The following is a 20,499-nucleotide window of genomic DNA, read 5'->3' on the forward strand; positions in this document are numbered from 1 at the left end:
TGAAACCATTTTCTCAAGTACGATCTGGCACATTTGATTGTTTTCCCCCAAAACATCTGCACATCATGCTACATCAGCTAATAATATTGTGAGGAGGGAAAACAGTTATAACATGTTCAGGACAGGGGCTTCTCCAGGACCAGGGATGGGAACCTGTCCCACATAGAGTACATCTACAGTGTGTGTGTGCAAACCTTTGCATTTAAACATTTTCAATCTGCTTACAATGTTTAAATAAAACAATTCGCAGGAGCTGCACAAGTCTAAGTTGTAAAAGCATTAGTTTCTAAGGTATGTATAGAGGATGTTGAGGCGTGCCTGTAGAATGTGGACAGCTTAGCCAAGACCAGTGTGGCTGCGCTCGATTTGCGCAGATTAAACCCTCATTAGGTCAGTGCAGCCCCAGGAAGGTCGTGTGAGGGGCGGGAAGTCGCGTCCAGTACAGACTTCCTTTCTCCAAGGTGTCGGACATCCAAGTTGCTCTCCAGACTTACTGCGTTTTAGTGTTACAGCTCAAGCAGGCCTTCTCGTTAAAACACCCCATGATAAGTGGGACGTGAGAAGTGAACTAAAGGTGCTGTTTACATGACTTTTTAAGGATCTCCAGAGACATGGTGGATACAATGGCTGACAGAGAAATAGCGATGGATGACGATATAACAGGTATGAAAACAGTTCCACGCTTTTAAAGTCCCTTTGGTTACATTTTAACAACAGAGTCTTGGTTTGTTGTTGTGTGATGTAACTTATAATCACATTATTATGAGAGTTCAGGATGTGGGACACGTCCCAAACCGCACTGACTTGGGCCAGGGCTACAACTCGGTTACTGTAGTAGTTTGTGGGTTTGGGACGCGGTATGTTTTGCTCGCCAACTCTCGCTTTAAGTTGCTGTGTGTGTGTGCGTGTGTGTGTGTGTGTGTGTGTAAGAGGGAGTGTGTGTGTGTGTGTGTGTGTGTGTGTGTGTGTGTGTAAGAGGGAGTGTGTGTGTGTGTGTGTGTGTGCGCGCGTGCTGTGTTTTTATAGTAGTGTTGTTGTTACAATGTAAATCTCAGCAGGATGTTTCTCCTGAAAATGACACAGATGTTTCACAGGACCAGTGAACGGAAGTGAAGTTTCCTCCTTGCAGTGTTACACTTCCTTCTCCTCGTTTTGTGTTGGATAACTTCAGCTGTGAGGTTTCTGAAACCTGCTACAAGCTCATTTATTTATCCACATTGAACTGCGAACGGTACATGCAGTTTATTACAATTTGATATAAACCACACAATTTAACCCGTACAGAAAAGCGCCAAAGGACAAAACATGGGGTTTACAGCTGCAGCTAAAACGGTGCTAGTGATGGGCGACTCGTGAGTTGTTTGATTCACTTTAAACGACTCTTTTTAAATGAGTTGCGTGAATCGGATCTTAAGCACGAATCCACAGACTGTGTACATAATAAATTAGTGTTTTGATATGTTGCCCAATGTGCATGTTCTGATATGCCTAAAGTTGCAACTAAAATGTTTTATTTTTATTTAGAAATAGAAATAATGACTAAAAATAACCACATTGCTTTTTTTCCAAGATATAATGAAATGATGAAAGTGTAAAAGTCAATATGATTTGATTCTCACAGTTATAACTTTCTTTTCAGTAGCTCTATAGGATACTACATTTCAGGGGAAGTTAATAGTTTCTCGACTAAAAGGAAATGTATAAAATTCTGTAATTTGCCTGCTCAGTATTTATATTGTGTGACGCTTTGGGTGGTGAATCAAACGGATCGATTCTTTTACACGGCGTTGATGAAAGAATCGACTCTGTAAAGTGAGTCGTGATGGCAATCTCGGCGCAGCGCGGTGTCACGTGGTTCAGTGCTGGAGAGCGCTGAGTCAATGCAGCAAAAAGTCCGCGTTCTTCATTACCGCCGTCATCTTCATCATCTCTGGTGAAACCGCAAAGAGGTAGGAGAAAAGCCTCGGATGTAAGCTTAAAATCATGTCAAATCAGTCTATTTTTCTGTGCGAGAGAGTCGACACGCAGAGCTGTTTGATCTGGTGTACCTGGGTTTAGACCTTTCATTTTTTTATTGCATCTCTCCTCTGATGCAGGAGATCAGAAAGCACCGTTATGTCTTCTTGCTGATTAGTAATAGCTTGGATCTCTTAAGGGTTTTTGTTGCACGGGACAAACGCAACTGTCCTTCAGGACGCAAAGGCCGCGTTGCAAACGTGTCATTACTCAGTGTTGAAGTTAATCTCAGCATGCGATATTCACTCCATCTGTAATCCACTATAAAGGAGCACATTTGGATGCAGCCCATATGATGGAATCTGGTGGAATGCGGGAGGTGTGCGCGCGGGTCCATGCGTTACGTGTGCGTTACGTGTGCGTTACGTGTCTGGCATCGAACATACCGGAATCAGCATGAAGACATTTGTGTTTAACATCATTAATCCGATCAGCAGCGTGAACGGATTTTAAAATCGTTGAGCTTTGAAGCAACCTTGATGACTTTGCGCATCTACATGTCACGTCACCTCTCCAGATGTTGCGTGTCTACTTTAAACGCTGACACGCGCTCGCTAATTGCGACTCTTTGCATATACATTGGCGCATCTGCTTCCACCATTTGTCTCCCCCTCAATCTCCGAACCACCTTAGCACTTAGACTGTCACGTCCATTTTAACCTTGACTTGTTAGGCTGAACCCTAAATACCTAAGTCTTGTGCACCAGCTGCCCAAGGGCAAGTAGTATAGAGAACACAATTCCAGAGAGATGAAGAAACCAGTGTTTCTTTTCCTATGTGATGCAGTGATACAGGGAATGTGCAGACATTTGGGATCTGGCCTAAATAAAGAAGCCAACAGCAGAAAAACAGTCCCATTTCCCACAATGGCACTTTAGGCCACCGGGCATAAAGGCCCCTTTGTTCCTGGGGGAAGGATGGGCCCCTGAGGCGGAGCGTTATCCTCACATAGTGGGTGAGAGATACACTGAGTTTGATCACGTTAGGCAGGTCAGTAATGTGTTTCACATGCGCAGAAGGAGCATCTGTAAACAAATAATTTCACAAAACATGGGGTTGAAGGAAAGTCCTAGGACTTTAAATAAATAACCTACTTTTCTGTCACCTTTTCACTGACATAATGAGATGTGTTGGAGGCTGGCAAAAGGTTTGTTGCGGTGCGAACAATTTGGACCGTTTGGAATTTTGAGCAGATGCAATGATGTAATATAATGAAAAACAGACCTGGAATCAACAAATTGGCAGGAATGTGGCGATGCAGACTTCTGCTAAAATTCAATTTAAACTTTTATGGATAGATTTTTTTTGGAGACTTTATTTGCTTGCACGAAATAATGATTAGTTTATCACTTAGTATCAGGTAATCAGGTGAGGGAAGACATCATCTCTTTAACCCTTTAAATTGTCTTTATGCATTATGTGATGGATTTTCTTTTTATTATTACAATATATACATTACTTTAGGTAAATTACTTAGGTAGCAGATTAGGTACTAGCCAGGCAAGTGGACATCTGTTTTTGACCCCATTTTACTTCGTAATGAAATACAGCTTATTCACCTCTGCTAATTCTTCTTGAGATAATTTTAGTTTTGATTTAACAATTACCAATACAAGATAACAAGTAGCATATCAGCTGTGGCATCAAAATATGTAAGCAGACACAGACTATTTGTTGTTATTTCGTCATAAAACAGAAGAGCCAATCAGCTTGCAGTATACAAATGCGCTCGTTTATTGTTGTTTGGATGTTTATTGTTTATTGATTCTACATGTGTTGTAAAAGTGATTGCGGTTGGCTAGCAGTTAGTATGATGTTTTTTGTGACCTGATCTGAAGCCTTTGGTGGAGTTACTTTGGTGAGTTGATCCTACACTTGTTTTGTTGCATTTAAGCTCTTTACAATGACACAATTGTGGCATCTAATCCAATTTCTTTGGCGTCTAATCCAACGCCTGATAGTGTTGTGGTGAACCTGCACCAACGGCAGCACGCGGTCCAGACAATGGATGTTTAATGTTAGCTGAGTCAGCAAGTGAGAGGGGTCATCACTGCAGCACTGCGGCTCACACACACACACACACACACACACACATACGCGCACACACACACACACAGATGTGTATGCATACATAGACAGGTTCATGCTTATTCTCTACACACATGGTCAGAGGTCCACTTTCTTATTAGTAGGTTGTGGCCATGTGGACACAGACACAGAGATATACACTCCCCTTAGACAAACATTAAACCGTACATGAATGAGAAACAGCCCACTTTCTCAGTAGAAGGGTGTGACCATGTTCACACACTCAGCAGTGCAACGTGCCGGAGATCATGCTGTCAGGGTGCGGCTGTGTGGAGCCTCCTCTCTTCTGGAGCTTCTGATTTCCTGCAGCAAACCCCCTTAGAGCCTAATGCTAGGACTGCAAATGACCTGTAATTGCTTCATCTACTGTTGGTCCATCACTTTTGTAGCTAATGAATAATGTGTAAGCGACATGAAGCATTCAGGACTTGGCAGACTGATTCCTGCTCATTCTGTCGCGTAATGCATTTTAATGAGAGGAAATAAAATCATGGCTTGGAGCTCTGTGTCCACGTCTGGACTCTCACACATGAAGTCACCTACATTTTTTTTTTTTTAAATACCATATCCATCATCCCACTGCATCACTGATTATTTTCCTATAACAGCATGTCCTCTTAGATTTTTTTTAATACTTTGATATTCTACAAAACTCTACACTGTGCATGTAGAGCTGTATATGAATATATATATATGAGAATATGTCTTTTCCTCTGCTCTCTTTTTGAAAACAAACATGTCTCGCTAAAGCTGAGCGGCAGCAGACACTGAGACAGTCAAATGTCTGAGTTCAAACGTCACGCCCATAATGGCGTCTTTGCTCAGCTGCTCTCTGGTCTAATATGAGATTTGGGACTAAAACAGCCCTCTAAGCACAAAGCATACTGATATAATACACTTTTCAGGATCTCCAGTCATGTCTGCTAAAGGTTTCGTGTGTGTGTGTGTGTGTGTGTGTGTGTGTGCGTGCACTCATGGGCCCAGGAGTGGCAGCTTGCTGGACCTGGGATTATATCTTGCAACCTTCCAGTCACTAGACTTTCACATCCCTTCTTTGAACCACTGTTGTGTCTGTGAGCTTTATGGTCGGGTCTTTATCAGCGATCATTTGAAGACTTCAGCAGGAAGGAATTAGTGTTAAGTCCGTAACGAGCAGCGGCCCAAAACCTTAACCACTAAGCTACCACTTCCCTGCTGTACTCATGATGGTTTTTTGATGTCACATGACGTGTCTTTGCCTAAATCTGTTGGAAATCTGTAACAATTTTAAAAGAATTGGAAGCTCCTCGGAATATAGCTTGCTAGATCGCGTTCATTTCTGTGAACTATGCAGTGGACGTTAAGAACAGTTTTTTTTCCCCCTAAATGGAGTGTCTGGATAATTTGTGCATTATACAAGTTCATTAGTAAAACGTAACCATTGGTTGGATTAGATTTTGACTTTTGACTGCAGTGATCATGTTGAATAATCTGCACTTGCATCTTATCTACAACTCAAGTCCAAGCATCGTATAAAAGATTAGTGTAAATATAGTTTGATGTCCTATGAAGACTATGACAATTACTTTCTGTATCCCTGCTGATGACCAGGAGGTGAAGAGTTTAAAGCCCTGCTCTTGACAACCTTTATATTGTGCAATCTTGAATAAAAGCATTCAGTTCAATTTTATTTGTGTAGCACAATTTCTTTAATAATTGTCTCAGAGCAGCCTAACAGAAATCTACGAATTCAAGAAGTCAGTCTTGTTGACGTTATCAGCTGTTTACTGATGGAGACTTGAGTGCTTTTTGTTACCTGTTCGTGATTGGAGGAGGTGAAAGAGCACTTGTGGGCGGGGCTAGATACAATGTCCAATATGCAAAACCAAAGACCGGCCCATGAGTTTAAACAACGTTTATGACGTGAATATTTTTGTGTTGAACATATAATCTTATGAACAATCAGATTCTTGATGTTCATTCACAATGATCCAAAAGCTTCTTCCATTTTGACTTAATGATGGTGTATTGAAAGCTGAAATGATGATGATGATGATGATGATGATGTGTGCAAACTTTGGCTTCTGTTCAGGCCAGTATGTGATTTAAAATGGAAAAAAGGTCTTTTAGTTACGCAAACCCTTGACTCATGTTTCTAGAGGAATTCTTAACCCAGCTGTGTCAAATCCTTCTGCTTTAGCAAGTCTAGCACACACACTCAGACTCAGAAGGACGTTTTCTGCAGATGGTCATTGCAGGATTTGCTCTTTGGAAAGCTTGTGCTGTCTGTTTTTTCTTCCTTCAATTTTTACTTTAAAACTCCTGTTCCCTGTTGGCTGAAACTCAGCGTACTTCACTAGAAGTTAGTGAGATGGTTAATGTGCTCCACCTGTGCTCACCTTGCCATGTTCTCCTTGTGTACTTGTGTATTTGTTGGGTTCTCTCGAGCACTCTGTTTTCCTTTGTTCTCTTAAAACATTGCTTTAGGTGACACGTGTGTGTGTGTGTGTGTGTGTGTGTGATTCTCAGGTATTTAATGAAAGGATATCATTGTTCTACACAGAAGATACTTCCAGCTCGCATACAGCGTTATTAAAAATCAGCTTCAGAATGAACAAGAATGAATAAGTGTGTGCTGTTAAGCCCTGTGGTTTCAGGTCCTGTTCCTGCGTCATGCACTGTGATTTGATTCTGTGTGAGATGGTGTTGAGCTAACAGGGAGCATCTGCTGTCTGTGGTCTGTGTGTGTGTGGGATTGTGTGTGTATGTGTGTGAGTGTGTGTGTGGGTTGAGCAGAAGCATTCGTGTCAGTTTGAGGTCGACTGAAGGTCTTTGAAATCCTCTGTACTTTGCTTGCTGGCTTTCTCTCACTACTCGCTAATACACACAGAAATTCTAAGCATGACGTGATGTAATGAATGCTGACAAAGGCTGTTAGTATCATTGAACTGCATGTCATTATTAGTCTGACACACACACACACACACACAGAAGACTTGAAAGCTTCTTTGTCAAACCAATAATTTAAAATGTGCATGCAAATTAGATGTGGTGTTTGCATGTTTGCCCCATGTCTTGGGGGTTTCCTTCATGTTCTTGTTTCCTCCCCCAGTCCAATGACATGTACTGTAAGCTGTTTGGCCTCTCTGAATTGTCTGTAATGTGTGAATGGGTATGTGTGTGTGTGTGAATGGGTATGTGTAAGTGTGTGTGTGTGAGTGTGTGTGTGTGTGAGAGTGTGTGTGTATGTGTGTGTGTGAGAGAGTGTGTGTGTGAGAGAGTGTGTGTGTGTGAGAGAGTGTGTGTGTGTGTGTGAGAGAGTGTGTGTGTGTGTGTGAGAGAGTGTGTGTGTGTGAGAGAGTGTGTGTGTGTGTGAGAGAGTGTGTGTGTGTGTGAGAGAGTGTGTGTGTGTGTGTGTGTGTGTGTGTGTGTGTGTGTGTGAGAGAGTGTGTGTGTATGTGTGTGTGTGTGTGTGTGAGTGTGTGTGTATGTGTGTGTGAGAGAGAGAGTGTGTGTGTGAGAGTGTGTGTGTGGGTGTGTGTGTGTGTGTGAGAGAGAGAGTGTGTGAGCCCGTGTGTGAGCCCGTGTGTGAGCATGTGTGTGTGACTGGCATCCTGTCCAGGGTGTATGTGTGTGACTTATGCCCCGAGACTAAAGGGAGGGGCTCCAGATTCCCCACATCCCAGTAGGGACAAGCAGTGTAGAGGATGGATGGATGATTTCGGATGGATGAAAAGGAAACAACAGTGTGTTAACCTGCATAACGATTATTTGAAAATGTCCTAACCAGCAACACTACAGGATCTTTTAGCAAAGCAACTCGAGAAAGAACCGATGCAACTGAGCCTCAAGTTCAGTTCAGTTGACGAGGGATAAACTTCCTCACACAACACAAGGAAGAAACGGTGTAGCTGTGTGTGTTGTACGGAAGTTAGTGTGACAGTCTTTATGATTACAGCAGGTTTAGTCTTTAATCAAACAAAAAATAGTTTGCTAATTTGTAAATAAATAACAGTGCTAATTTGTTAATTAATTAATTAGTTAGATATAGGCATAAATTATGAAAAAAAATGTGTGCTTCACATTGCCTCTAACTCATTTATACAACTTAAGGGCCTTGAGGGTTAAGAGCCTTGCTTAGGGGCCCAGGGGTGCAGGTTGGTGGCCCTGGGATTTGAACTCACAACTTTCTTATCAGTCGTTCAAGACCTTTCTAAGGAACACTGCCGTGCTGCTGCTGATACTCTAAGGCCTCAGGGTACAGCTCGTATACGCTTAACGTAGCATGATGTTTTCTTATTGCTGGAACAGCGTGAATATTTGGAGGGGAGGCAGGAGAGCGAAGGAAAGCATGCAGGGTTTGGACGGATTCTTGGAAGCCCACAAAATCTTGAAAATGTAGATTCCTGCATTACATCATGGTTTAAGTATTAGCCAGAGACGTCAACCTTTCCTAAGGAAAAGTGGAAGAGAGGAAGAAAGAGAGGCGAATGGGGTTATGTAGAAGCAGGGAGACTTGTTAATGTTGATGCTTTTTCCACAGGACTGTGAGGAAGAGTTTGGCTCACTGTGTCACATACCAGGAATCTGTCACTGATTTCTGCAGGATGTACCACTTCCCAGTTCTCTTCTGATGACCAGCTGCTTTTTTCTTTATAGATATACATACATACACACACACACACACACACAAACTATATTGGTTACGATATTAAGTTGGGTTTAAGTCTCTGTTTAACCCTGAACTTGACAACCCTTGAACTGCACACCATTGAATAAAGGAATCTTCCTCGTTAATTATGAAGCTCTGTGCCTGATGCATGCACAGAACAAAACATCTTGGCTGTTTTTAGTTCCAGAAGAGATATATTTGGCCTTTTTTTCCATTGCAACGATATGGCGCAACCAAACGTGATACTGTTACATGATTGGCTGTTAGCGTGTCACTCCCTATGTTGCTAGGTTACCAGAGAGTGAGTGCCTTGTTAATGCAACCAAACTTGCTTCGCAACCTCTGTTTTCTTCTGACGAAGAATTAAAAATATCGGACATTTCATCAAACACATTTTTTATTGATATCGATCACGCGTCTATCGCGATACATATCGTTATCGTTTTATCGCCCAGCCCTACTCTCCGGCCCCTCATTCGATATGCTTTTCATGAACTGGTCTTCATGACAAACTCATTGAACAGCCCTGTTTTATACATTCGAACCCTTATATAGAACATTGATGTTATCTTTTTATTAAATGCTGTTTATCCTTTGGATATTAAAAGCTTCATTAAGTGATTATTGGAGTTTTTGTATGTTTCAGGAACACTGCGTGGTTATGGTCAGTAAACACCAAATAATCGATAAACATAACGTTCCTGTTGTCTCACAGAAAGGAGATTTGTGACCTTTATGAAAACGTTGTCCTCGTCTTTCTGGTGCTACCTGTTCGGGGTCGCCACAGCGGATCATCCCATCCTCGTATGTTTGAGTTAAAATGCTAAGACAATATGAATGCTATATTATTATATTCATATACATTGAGTTCATATGAAAGTCAGACAGACAAAAGTTTAAGTAATTTTGCACTTTTTCCAAGATTTCAAACGTGAGATTAAAACATTGCTGACTTTTCATTCTGAAGTTTTTGCTTTAACAGCATTTTAACTAGAATATTTATTTTTTATCTGTTAGCATCTCACTCACAGACCAGACCATGTGTCTCATTCTCCCAACACTGCTAACACAAGCCTGACACTGGTGTGCGGTTTCTGTTTATTTGCTGTAATAATTTCTCACATCCATGTGACAGCTGAGTACTTGCTGTCAATTCCAAGCCAGATCTGAGCACGAGTTCCCGAGAGTGTCGTATTCTAGGGTTAGCGCTACTAACGCCGACGCGGTAGGGAAGAAAACCTGAATTATTTCACATCGCTTTAATAATTCAGATTTCTGTACAGAAATCAGCCACAGCCATTTTTTTAGCTTTCTGAATGTGCTTTGAGAAAGCTGATTATAAATCATTGACTATGTCGAATCGAAGGGACTTTTTGTATGAACTCTTGTTGGTACAGCACTGAAAACTGACCCGCAGGTTACAGCCATTTTCAGGCATTTTAAAGGGAAAATCTACCCAAAAACATGGTGTGAAATTTCTTGTGAAAGCTTCAGAGTAGCATGACTGTCTAATGTCTTGCTGTAATGTTGTGAGATCGTATTTGGTGGGAAATTCAATATAGTATGTAGATAGAGCTTGGAAGTAGAACAGACGTGTTGTAGGTTCATGTCCGTTTTGCTCCATTTTTAGCAGACTCCCTGAGGATTCGGTTAAAGGGCACATGAAAGCCGACTCCTTCTTAATGCCGATCGTTACATTGAACAACGTCTGGATGTGTGAGTCACTGTTCATGAGACGGATCTATGAAGCTGGAACCTTGCAAGCCGAACAAGCTTCAGGAAAATACAGGGGTTTAACATGTTTATAATTTATTACAAGATTATAATCACACTCTCTGGTGTTTATAATGATTTATAATCTCACTCTCTGGTGTTTTATAATGATTTATACTCACATTTGTTTCGTTTTATTGGGGCTCAGTGGTTAAGGCGTTGGACTACTGATTGAAAGGTTATGAGCTTGGATCCCAGATCCTCCAAGCTACCACTGCTTGGCCCTTGAGCAAGGCCCTTTAAAACTCAATTGCTCAGTTGTATGGGATGTGGTAGCCCAGTAGTTAAGGTGATGGGCTACTGATTGGAAGGAAGATTTGAAATCCCAGGTCCACCAAGCTGCGACTGCTGGGCCTCTGAGCAAGGCTTTTACCTCTCAATTGCTCAGTTGTATAAAAAATAAAATGTAAGTCACTCTGAATAAGGGCGTCTGCCAAATTCCACAATTACAAATGTAAAATTGTATTAATGAATCTTCCCATTGCTGATGATGAGACCGAAGTCCTGCACTTGGCTAGTTGTAGAGTGTTTTCTTGGTGCTGTTGGACTGTTTTCTGGGACATTGTCTCTTGCTCCTTTGTGAAAATTCAAGACCAGACCTTTAGGAAGGAAAGCCATTCTTACCCTGAGAGGCTTTAACAATATCCTTAAAATAACAAACGTTCACATGTGTACATGTCGTCTCTCTCTCTCTCTCTCTCTCTCTCTCTCTCTCTCTCTCTCTCTCTCTCTCTCAAAGCTTTCCCTATTGTTCTTCAGGATCTCCTCTGTGTTGTACTTAAGATCTCTGACCAACTTGGCCATCTGGAGATTAGACAATGTTTAGACCTACATGACAGTATTAAACGCTAACGCTAATTTCTTAACCCTGAGTGCTGCTGATGCTGATTATTTTTTATAGTCTGCAGTAGTTCCAGCTATAAGGCAGCTCGGAGATTTATATTATATTATATAATGTTTGCTGTAGCGTGGAACACACCACACAAACAAATTAAAAAAATTTTAGTGAAGATTTCTGTGGATAAATGATTTTTTTGCAGCAGCTTCCTGTGTCAGAGTTTGTAGCAGTCAGCGGTGAGATTTCTGACATGGGATAGAACGAAGATGTTGTGTGCAGTTAAATACAAATCGTTGAGGTATTGAAGGAAGCAAATCAGTGAACATTAAATCTCCAGGTGGTAACAGGTGACGTCAGCTCATGTAGCTCATGCAGATTTTGGACATTTGAATGTAGAATGTTATTTTGTGTATTGATTATCTTCATCATTTAGCATTTAAAGGTTTTGGTACGGAGGAGTTGGTGTTGAATCTGTAATGAACTGTATTTCTGAGTTGCTCAGGATCTCCTGGTTACACAACTGTATATGACTGTGTTTGAGTTAAGAAATGTCATGATTTATAATCCCACACTCTGGTGTTTATAAGGATTTATAATCCCACACTCTGGTGTTTATAAGGATTTATAATCCCACACTCTGGTGTTTATAAGGATTTATAATCCCACACTCTGGTGTTTATAATGATTTATAATCACACACTCTGGTGTTTATAATGATTTATAATCACACACTCTGGTGTTTATAAGGATTTATAATCCCACACTCTGGTGTTTATAATGATTTATAATCACACACTCTGGTGTTTATAAGGATTTATAATACCACACTCTGGTGTTTATAATGATTTATAATCACACTTTCTGGTGTTTATAATGATTTATAATCACACTTTCTGATGTTTATAATGATTTATAATCACACACTCTGGTGTTTATAATGATTCATAATCACACACTCTGGTGTTTATAAGGATTTATAATCATACTCTCTTGTGTTTATAATGAGTTATAATCCCACACTCTGGTGTTTATAATGATTTATAATTCCACACTCTGGTGTTTATAATGATTTATAATTCCACACTCTGGTGTTTTATAATGATTTATAATCCCATACACTGGTGTTTATAATGATTTGTAATCACACACTGGTGTTTATAATGATTTATAATCACACACTGGTGTTTATAATGAGTTATAATCCCACACTCTGGTGTTTATAATGAGTTATAATCCCACACTCTGGTGTTTATAATGAGTTATATTCCCACACTCTAGTGTTTATAATGAGTTATAATCCCACACTCTGGTGTTTATAATGAGTTATAATCCCACACTCTGGTGTTTATAATGAGTTATAATCCCACACTCTGGTGTTTATAATGAGTTATAATGCCACACTCTGGTGTTTATAATGATTTATAATGCCACACTCTGGTGTTTATAATGATTTATAATGCCACACTCTGGTGTTTATAATGATTTATAATCCCACACTCTGGTGTTTATAATGAGTTATAATCCCACACTCTGGTGTTTTATAATCAGTTATAATCCCACACTCTGGTGTTTTATAATGATTTATAATCCCACACTCTGGTGTTTATAATGATTTATAATCCCACACTCTGGTGTTTTATAATCAGTTATAATCCCACACTCTGGTGTTTTATAATGATTTATAATCCCACACTCTCTGGTGTTTATAATGATTTATAATCCCACACTCTCTGGTGTTTATAATGATTTATAATTACACTCTCTGGTGTTTATAATGATTTATAATCACATTCTGTAATGCGGAGTCATAAGGCTGAGGATCCATATGCAGCTGTTTTAATGAACTCACACCCGAAATCAGCCAGGCAGAATAACGGCAGGCAAACACAATATCAGAGAGCAGACAGAAATCGGTAACGGCAAAACAGGCAGAAGGTCGGGGCAGGCAGCAAACAATCAGAAAAACCAGTACACAGAAACAGATTCGAAACCAGACTAGGAATTACACAGAAACGCTTAGAATGATTGCCGAAACAAATCGAGACTTCGCACCAGCGTAGCGTTCAAGTTCAGCTCATGTAGGAAGTGGTTGATGAGGAACAGGTGGTGGTGTAATCAGTGTCGGAGATGGATTCTGGGGAGTGTAGTCCAGAAGAGCTTTAATATTCTGGAGACGCTTCTCTGTGCTGGTGTTCAGGAGCTGCGTGTGGTGCGCTGACCGTGATACATTCAGGGTCTGGTTCCTCTTAAGGTTTCTTCCTCATATCATCTCGGGGGTTTTTTCCTTGCCATTGTCACCTTAGGATTGATCATTATATAGATAAATAGGTATTCAATTTAAATAAATTGGTGGTTGCTGTTTTGCAGACATTTCTGTAGTGAATCCTTCTTATTAAGCTTATAACATTTCTGAGAACATCTCAAATATAATTTAGATTTTAAAGTCCAGGTGTGAGATTTTGAGGTTTGTAGAAGAAGTAGTGTAAAATTTTATGGAGGGGACTGGAATATCAGAGAGAGAGAGAGAGAGAGAGAAAGAGTGTGAGTGTTAGTGTGAGTGTGTGCTTGTGTTTGTATGTATGTGTGTGTGGGGGAGCACTGCTGTGTGCTTTGTGTGAGTGAATGTATGTAAGAGTAGTGCCAGCTGTGTTTGTGTGTGTGTATGTGAGAGAGAGAGAATAAGGGTAGTGCTCTGTTTGTGTGTCTGTGTGTGTGTAAGTGTAGTAGCGTTTGTGTGTGTGTAAGAGTAGTACAGTGTGTGTAAGTAGTACCGTGTGTGTGTAAGACAAGTACAGTGTGTTTGTAAGAATAGTACCGTGTGTGGGTGTGTGTAAGAGTAGTACCGTGTGTGTATAAGAGTAGTACCGTGTGTGTATAAGAGTAGTACCGTGTGTGTGTATAAGAGTAGTACCGTGTGTGTGTATAAGAGTAGTACCGTGTGTGTGTATAAGTGTAGTAGCATGTGGGTGTGTGTAAGAGTAGTACCGTGTGTGTGTGTAAGAGTAGTACCGTGTGTGTGTGTATAAGAATAGTACCGTTTGTGTATGTGTAAGTGTAGTAGCGTGAGTGTGTGTGTGTAAGAGTAGTACCGTGTGTGTGTAAGTGTAGTAGCGTGTGTGTGTAAGAGTAGTACCGTGTGTGTGTAAGTGTAGTAGCGTGTGTGTGTAAGAGTAGTACCGTGTGTGCGTGTGTATATGCTTCTTGCTCTGTGCCTCTGCATTTGTAGGAAATTTTCACTAGTAGCTTTGATAAGAAAAGCATCAGTTCTGTTTTAAAAGAATATTTCAACAAGTCTTGATCTGTGGGATTTAAGACGCTATTCCGAGTCTGCTTTAGTACGAGAAGTGTATCGAGTTACAGTTGAAATGATCTCAGACCGATTCCTCGCTCGTTTCTGTTCTCTAATTGTATTTCTAGTCTCACTTTCTCTCCCCTTGTGAGCTACTACAGATTAAATATTCATACCATCATGGCCATGTTCCTGTAATCATCATAAAACTGTCTGTGCTGAGACCATACACAAAGCTCCAGAGGTCAGAGGGGATTTTATCTTCCATAAATCTGTTCCATAAAGTCAGAACCATGACCTCTTTATTTCATGAACTAAAAGGGTTAGTCAGATGCTTCCAAAACTAGCAGAACATCTAGAATATTTTTTCTGTAGAATTTTTTAATTAATCTAATATTTAATATAAAAAATGTTTCATGGTGAGAAAAAAAAACCCTGCAATAAATGAAACTGGAGGAAATCGAGGTTAACGTTGTTTTATCAGGCACTAATACCCCTTTTCCACCAAAAAGAACCGGGTGCTGGTTCAGAGCTAGCACTGGTTCTGGTTCAAAGTTGGTTCCACTGGCGAACCTTCTAAGAACCGGTTTGCCTTTCCATCTGCTTTAGAGCCGTCACAGAGCCGAGTCTGACGTCACCGTATACACGGGTCACTTTTCCCAGCAACGTTAGTGCAGCAGCAGCAAACACAAACACATCAACGATGCCGGATGTTGCTTTACTGTTTAATGCTCATGGCTTTGTGAACCTACATTGGCATGCAAACGCGGCGAATCCAACGTGTACGTGTAGCTCCATGTAATTTTTATAAACGGAGGTTGTAATCGAGAAAGTACATAACGTTATTTTATCATTAACACAGAAAAAAAGTTAGCCTTAGCATGTAGCTACCTACTATCATGTGTGCTGATAATGTATCATATTGCGGTAAAGTAAAAGTGTATTAAACATTAGTATACTTAAAGTACATTATCAAATGCGCTAACAGTAGCCCCGCCCACAGCTCCTAACGCAAGCGGTTCTTAAGTGTAGGCCAGCAACGTTTTGGTGCTACTTAAGAACCACTTTTCCTGGTTCAGAGCCGGTGCTTTGGCTGTCGAAAAAGAAAGAACTGGTTCTAAATTAGGCTCCGAACCAGCACTCAAACTGCCTCGGTGGAAAAGGGGCATAAGTGAGCTAGGTGTGTGTGCAGAAAATCTAAAACACGGAGCTTAAATATATTATTTTATTGTATTGTATAATATTGTAACATTGTACTGTGGTTTATTTTTCTTTATATTTATTTGACTTTGACTTTTCTATATGTTTTTACCTTCTGAACATATTTGCAGAGTTTCCTTTTATTTTTCATTATTCCCCCCTCTCTCTTTTTAATTTTTATTTATTTTTTTATTTATTTTTAAATGTTATCAGAGGTTTCAGCTACATCATGGACAGTGAAGTGACAAAAACAAACCACCATTTGGAATTTTAATGACCTGATATACTTTTATATAATAATGCTTTATTTATTCAGTATTACTCATTTCAGTTTCATCTGCTACTAACATTCTCAGTAACATTTACAGGAGGGGATAAAAGCCTCATCTCACACGTTTATTCTTACACCATGTTTGTAGAAAAGGTTTCTATTTTTTATTAGTGCTGAGGGATCTGAAATATATGTATGTATATATAAGGCGTTTGAGATACGAAACTTTTACTTCAAAAATAGTCTGCAGTTTTATTTTAGATTTTAAGAAACTCACACACTGATCAACGTTGTTGGAAACGCGAGATGCTTCTTTAAAGAGGGTTTCGTGACCTTGTCGCTGCATCTCTTTCTCAATTTGACCTCCTTCTTCCTTTCCCACCCCCATCTCTCTGTCTCTGTCTGTCTCTCTCTCTCTCTCTCTCTCTCTCTCTCTCTCTCTCTCGCTCTCTCTCACTCTCACACTATTTCTCTCTCTCTCTCTATCTCTCTCTCTCTCTCTCTCTCTCTCTCTCTCTCGCTCTCTCTCTCTCTCGCTCTCTCTCTCACACTATTTCTCTCTCTCTCTCTCTCTCTCTCGCTCTCTCTCACTCTCACACTATTTCTCTCTCTCTCTCTCTCCCTCCCTCCACCAGACACATGGTGAAAATATTCTTTGTAACCTTATATGAAGTTTTTCCCCCCTCAAAGTGCCCCAACTCCTCCACAAAATAAGGCGTGAGGAACTTATCGTACAAATTTTTCTACCCTTTTTCATGCTCTCTTAAGCACCTAGCTGTGATTGAGCAAGCACTGATGTTTTTATTCAGACCTGCATGTAAATTTGATCATTTTATAAATCTATAAAATATTAGAAGTCTTTTGTGATGGTGGATACTGACTGCAGAATGTTATATATATTACAGATAATGCTTTACAGACTAAGGAGTCTGTGGTATGACGAATTGTGTGTGTGTGTGTGTGTGTGTGTGTGAGAGAGAGAGAGAGAGAGAGAGAGAGACCTACCTCTGAAATGCATTTCATGCTGCTTTTATTTCCATTGAAATCCTTACTGGAGGTCTGACCTTTGAACTCTGCTGTTTCCTGTGAGAATGTGCATCACATTCCAGAATTGTGTGTGTGTGTGTGTGTGTGTGTGCACGTGTGTGTGTGCATGTGTGTGTGCATGTGCGTGTCTGACTTTCCTTGTACAGAACAAAATAAAATCCAGACAAAACTGGAGCCAGAAAGCTACATCTCCACATCTGTCATCCAGCTAGATATTATATTGTGTGATTACTCTAATATCTTGAGTCTCTATAGATCAAAGTAAACTACAGAACAAATACAGAGCAAAATAAATCAATCTCAGTGCAGACTGCAGGTAGAATAAAGGCCCCAATAAATCATGAACACAATAGAGAATGAAGTGAAGATTGTAATAACAACAGACACAATAAAGAGTGAAACAAATTGTGGACAAAATAAAGAACGCAATAAGTGGTGGATAAAATACACTGCAGGAACGAGGTACTGTAAGAATAATGATTATTATTAGAATAAATCATTCTATTATTTTATAAATTAATAGGTGTATTATATTAGAATAAATTAAAAAGTATGAAGAACGCTACAGCTAAAGTACAGGCTGAAATAAATGAACTAAACTGTAGACAAAAGTACAAAATGAACTACATTTTACTATATTCAATAAAGAATTAAATATATTGCAGACACCTTAGACAATGGAATAAATGGACGAATGGACGAAATGGCCAAATGGACGAAATAATGAACAAAATAAACTAAAGACAAAGTGCAGAAAAAAAACCAGACCCAAATTAAGGCTGAAGTAAACTGTAGACAAAATGCTGTTGAAATAAACTACAAATGTAATGCACAACTAAATAAGTTATAGACGCAGTACAGAATGAAAATTACAGAACAGATTAAAATAAAGACAAAAGACAGAATGAATTAAACTACAGGCAAAATACAGGATAAATTATACTACAGACAAAAGAATGAATGAAATAAACAAATAGAATGCAGAACAAAATAAGCTAGAGAGAAAATACAGGCTGTAATAAACTACAGACAAAAATACAGGCTGTAATAAACTACAGACAAAAATACAGGCTGTAATAAACTACAGACAAAAATACAGGCTGTAATAAACTACAGACAAAAATACAGGCTGTAATAACCTACAGAAAACAATACGAATTGTAATAAACTACAGACAAAAATACAGGCTGTAATAACCTACAGAAAACAATACAAATTGTAATAAACTACAGACAAAAATACAGGCTGTAATAACCTACAGAAAACAATACAAATTGTAATAAACTACAGACAAAAATACAGGCTGTAATAACCTACAGAAAACAATACAGGCTGTAATAAACTACAGACAAAATACAGCTGACAATAAACTACAGACAAAATACAGGCTGTAATAACCTACAGACAAAATACAGCTGACAATAAACTACAGACAAAATACAGAGCACAATAAGCTACAGACGAAATAGTACAAAATAAAGTCAGGGCGCGGAACAAATAAGCTAAAGAGAAAATGCACACAAAATACAGAGCCGAAAATAACACGGCCTGTAAATGTCGCTGTATAAAGTGTTAAAGGTAGTTTGTGTGTATAAAGTTGCTTTATTTTTTTTCTTGTGTTTTGTAATCATTCTTGAGGTTAAGTGTGCCACACAAATAAATATGTTCTTTTATTCTCTGCCTTGTAGTCTGAAATCTCTCTATACTCATTAAAGTAAATATTTGCTACACAATGGCTCTCTGTCTGTACAGTTAACACGTCTGCGTCGATCCGGATCGTTTGTGTGCGGCAGGAAAAGCGACTGAATCGATATTTGCACGACGCCGACCTGTTCTCCACCATGCGCTGTTTTTGATGGTGTTTTGTTGTGTTTTTTTGTTTTTTTTTAAAGCATCAAATGTTTCTTTTCTGTCTCCAGTTTCTCACATGACGTTTGTGTAATAAGAGGTGAAAATTTGCGGATTCAATAGAAGCACGGCTATAATTTGCTCACACGAATAGGTGGTAATGAGCACGCTAATCAACCCGCTCTAAATCAAGAGCAACAACGACGCTGCCGTTATGTTTGCACCATTGTCACATAAACAGACTTTACTTTCTTAACCTGGAAACATCAGGACTGGAAGGTATCAAAGCAGCCGACAAAAGAGTAACTCTCCACTTATAGGTGTTTATCATTATGGACAATCATTTTCCTGTGTTGATTTATTTAATTTTTTTTAAATCAATGATGGCGTAGTAGCCGAGTTGTGCGAGAGAGAATGTTAAGCCACAGGCAGCCAGTCACTCAGGCCATAATTACAAACTGAAGAGCATCCTGATGAGTGTCTGTCCACGTTTTAGCACAGTATGGGGTGCTAGAAGAAAAAGGGACAAGTGTTTAGGGCTTTAAAAAAAAGACCTGCGGAGATTTGGAGGCCTCCTGCCGAGCGCTAAAAACGCAGTGACTCACTTTGCTTCTATTAGACCACGCTAATGAGGATGATGGCTTTTGGATAAATACAAGCTCTAATTCGACTCAAATGTCATCGCCGACAAGAGGGCCTGCATTAGCTGGATAAAGCTTTTAAAAGATTAGATGCTTTTTTTTTTGCGGTCAGATAATATAAAACGTGAAGCTAAAGCACTGTAATAAAAGTATTACAGTGTGTGTTGTCTCTCTTATGACTGCGTGGTTGAATATTTTTTTTTTTTGTGGTTGTCTTTGAATTGACATTTATTTTAGTTTTTTTTAATTATTCACATTAAATCTGTGGAGTCGGCATTCGAGAGGTGCTAATAGTTTTATTAATTTGGTGTGTATTTAAATCTTGGTTAGATGCTTAGATTGAAGTGGAGAAATACTGACTTTTAACTCTCCTCTCTCCAAAAGAGTGGAATAAATGGATGGATGATTGGCTGGAGACAGGTAGTTATTGATGGACGGGGAGATGGATTCAAGAGAAAAACTAATTGTATGCTGTCCTGGTTGCATAAGTGTGCACACCTCTATATTACCGGTCATGTTACCGCTCCAGGTTCAACAGTGAAGCAATGCTGCTTTTACCCTAATTTAAAGATCTTTCTGTAGGATTTTCTTGACATTGTCCTGTGGGATCTCATCTGTGGGATCTCATTGTTGAAAGGTAGCGATCAGATTACCCATGGAAAACTTTGGAGTAAAATGGGCACTTCAGTGACGGTAACGAGAACAGGATGTTGCTCCAAAGTTGGCTCCCTGATAAGAGTAGCATTAAACCAGCCGCAGAAATATATCAGGTCACTTCCTGGTGTCAACTGTCTCTCGTATTCTTCACGTCTTTGCAGTGGGGTTGAATAATGCAAC

The 20,499-nt window shown here is 39.6% G+C and overlaps 1 protein-coding gene across 7 annotated transcripts in view; it reads left to right on the forward strand.

Annotated features, from left to right (window-relative positions):
- The first annotated feature begins 427 nt into the window (after positions 1–427).
- Positions 428–20,499, forward strand: part of hspa12a (heat shock protein 12A) — a 45,510-nt gene continuing 25,438 nt past the window's right edge. For 4 of the 7 annotated variants that reach the window (XM_060879342.1, XM_060879346.1, XM_060879343.1 and 1 more), the window contains exon 1: positions 428–663. In XM_060879342.1, the coding sequence (XP_060735325.1) occupies positions 612–663 (52 nt within the window). In that variant the 5' untranslated portion in view covers positions 428–611. Of the gene's footprint in view, positions 664–1,840; positions 1,950–20,499 lie in introns of those variants that run through there. The other 3 variants (XM_060879344.1, XM_060879345.1, XM_060879348.1) reach the window with 1 other exon arrangement.

Source organism: Tachysurus vachellii, chromosome 10 (genome assembly GCF_030014155.1).
Source record: "Tachysurus vachellii isolate PV-2020 chromosome 10, HZAU_Pvac_v1, whole genome shotgun sequence".
Lineage (NCBI taxonomy): Eukaryota > Metazoa > Chordata > Actinopteri > Siluriformes > Bagridae > Tachysurus > Tachysurus vachellii.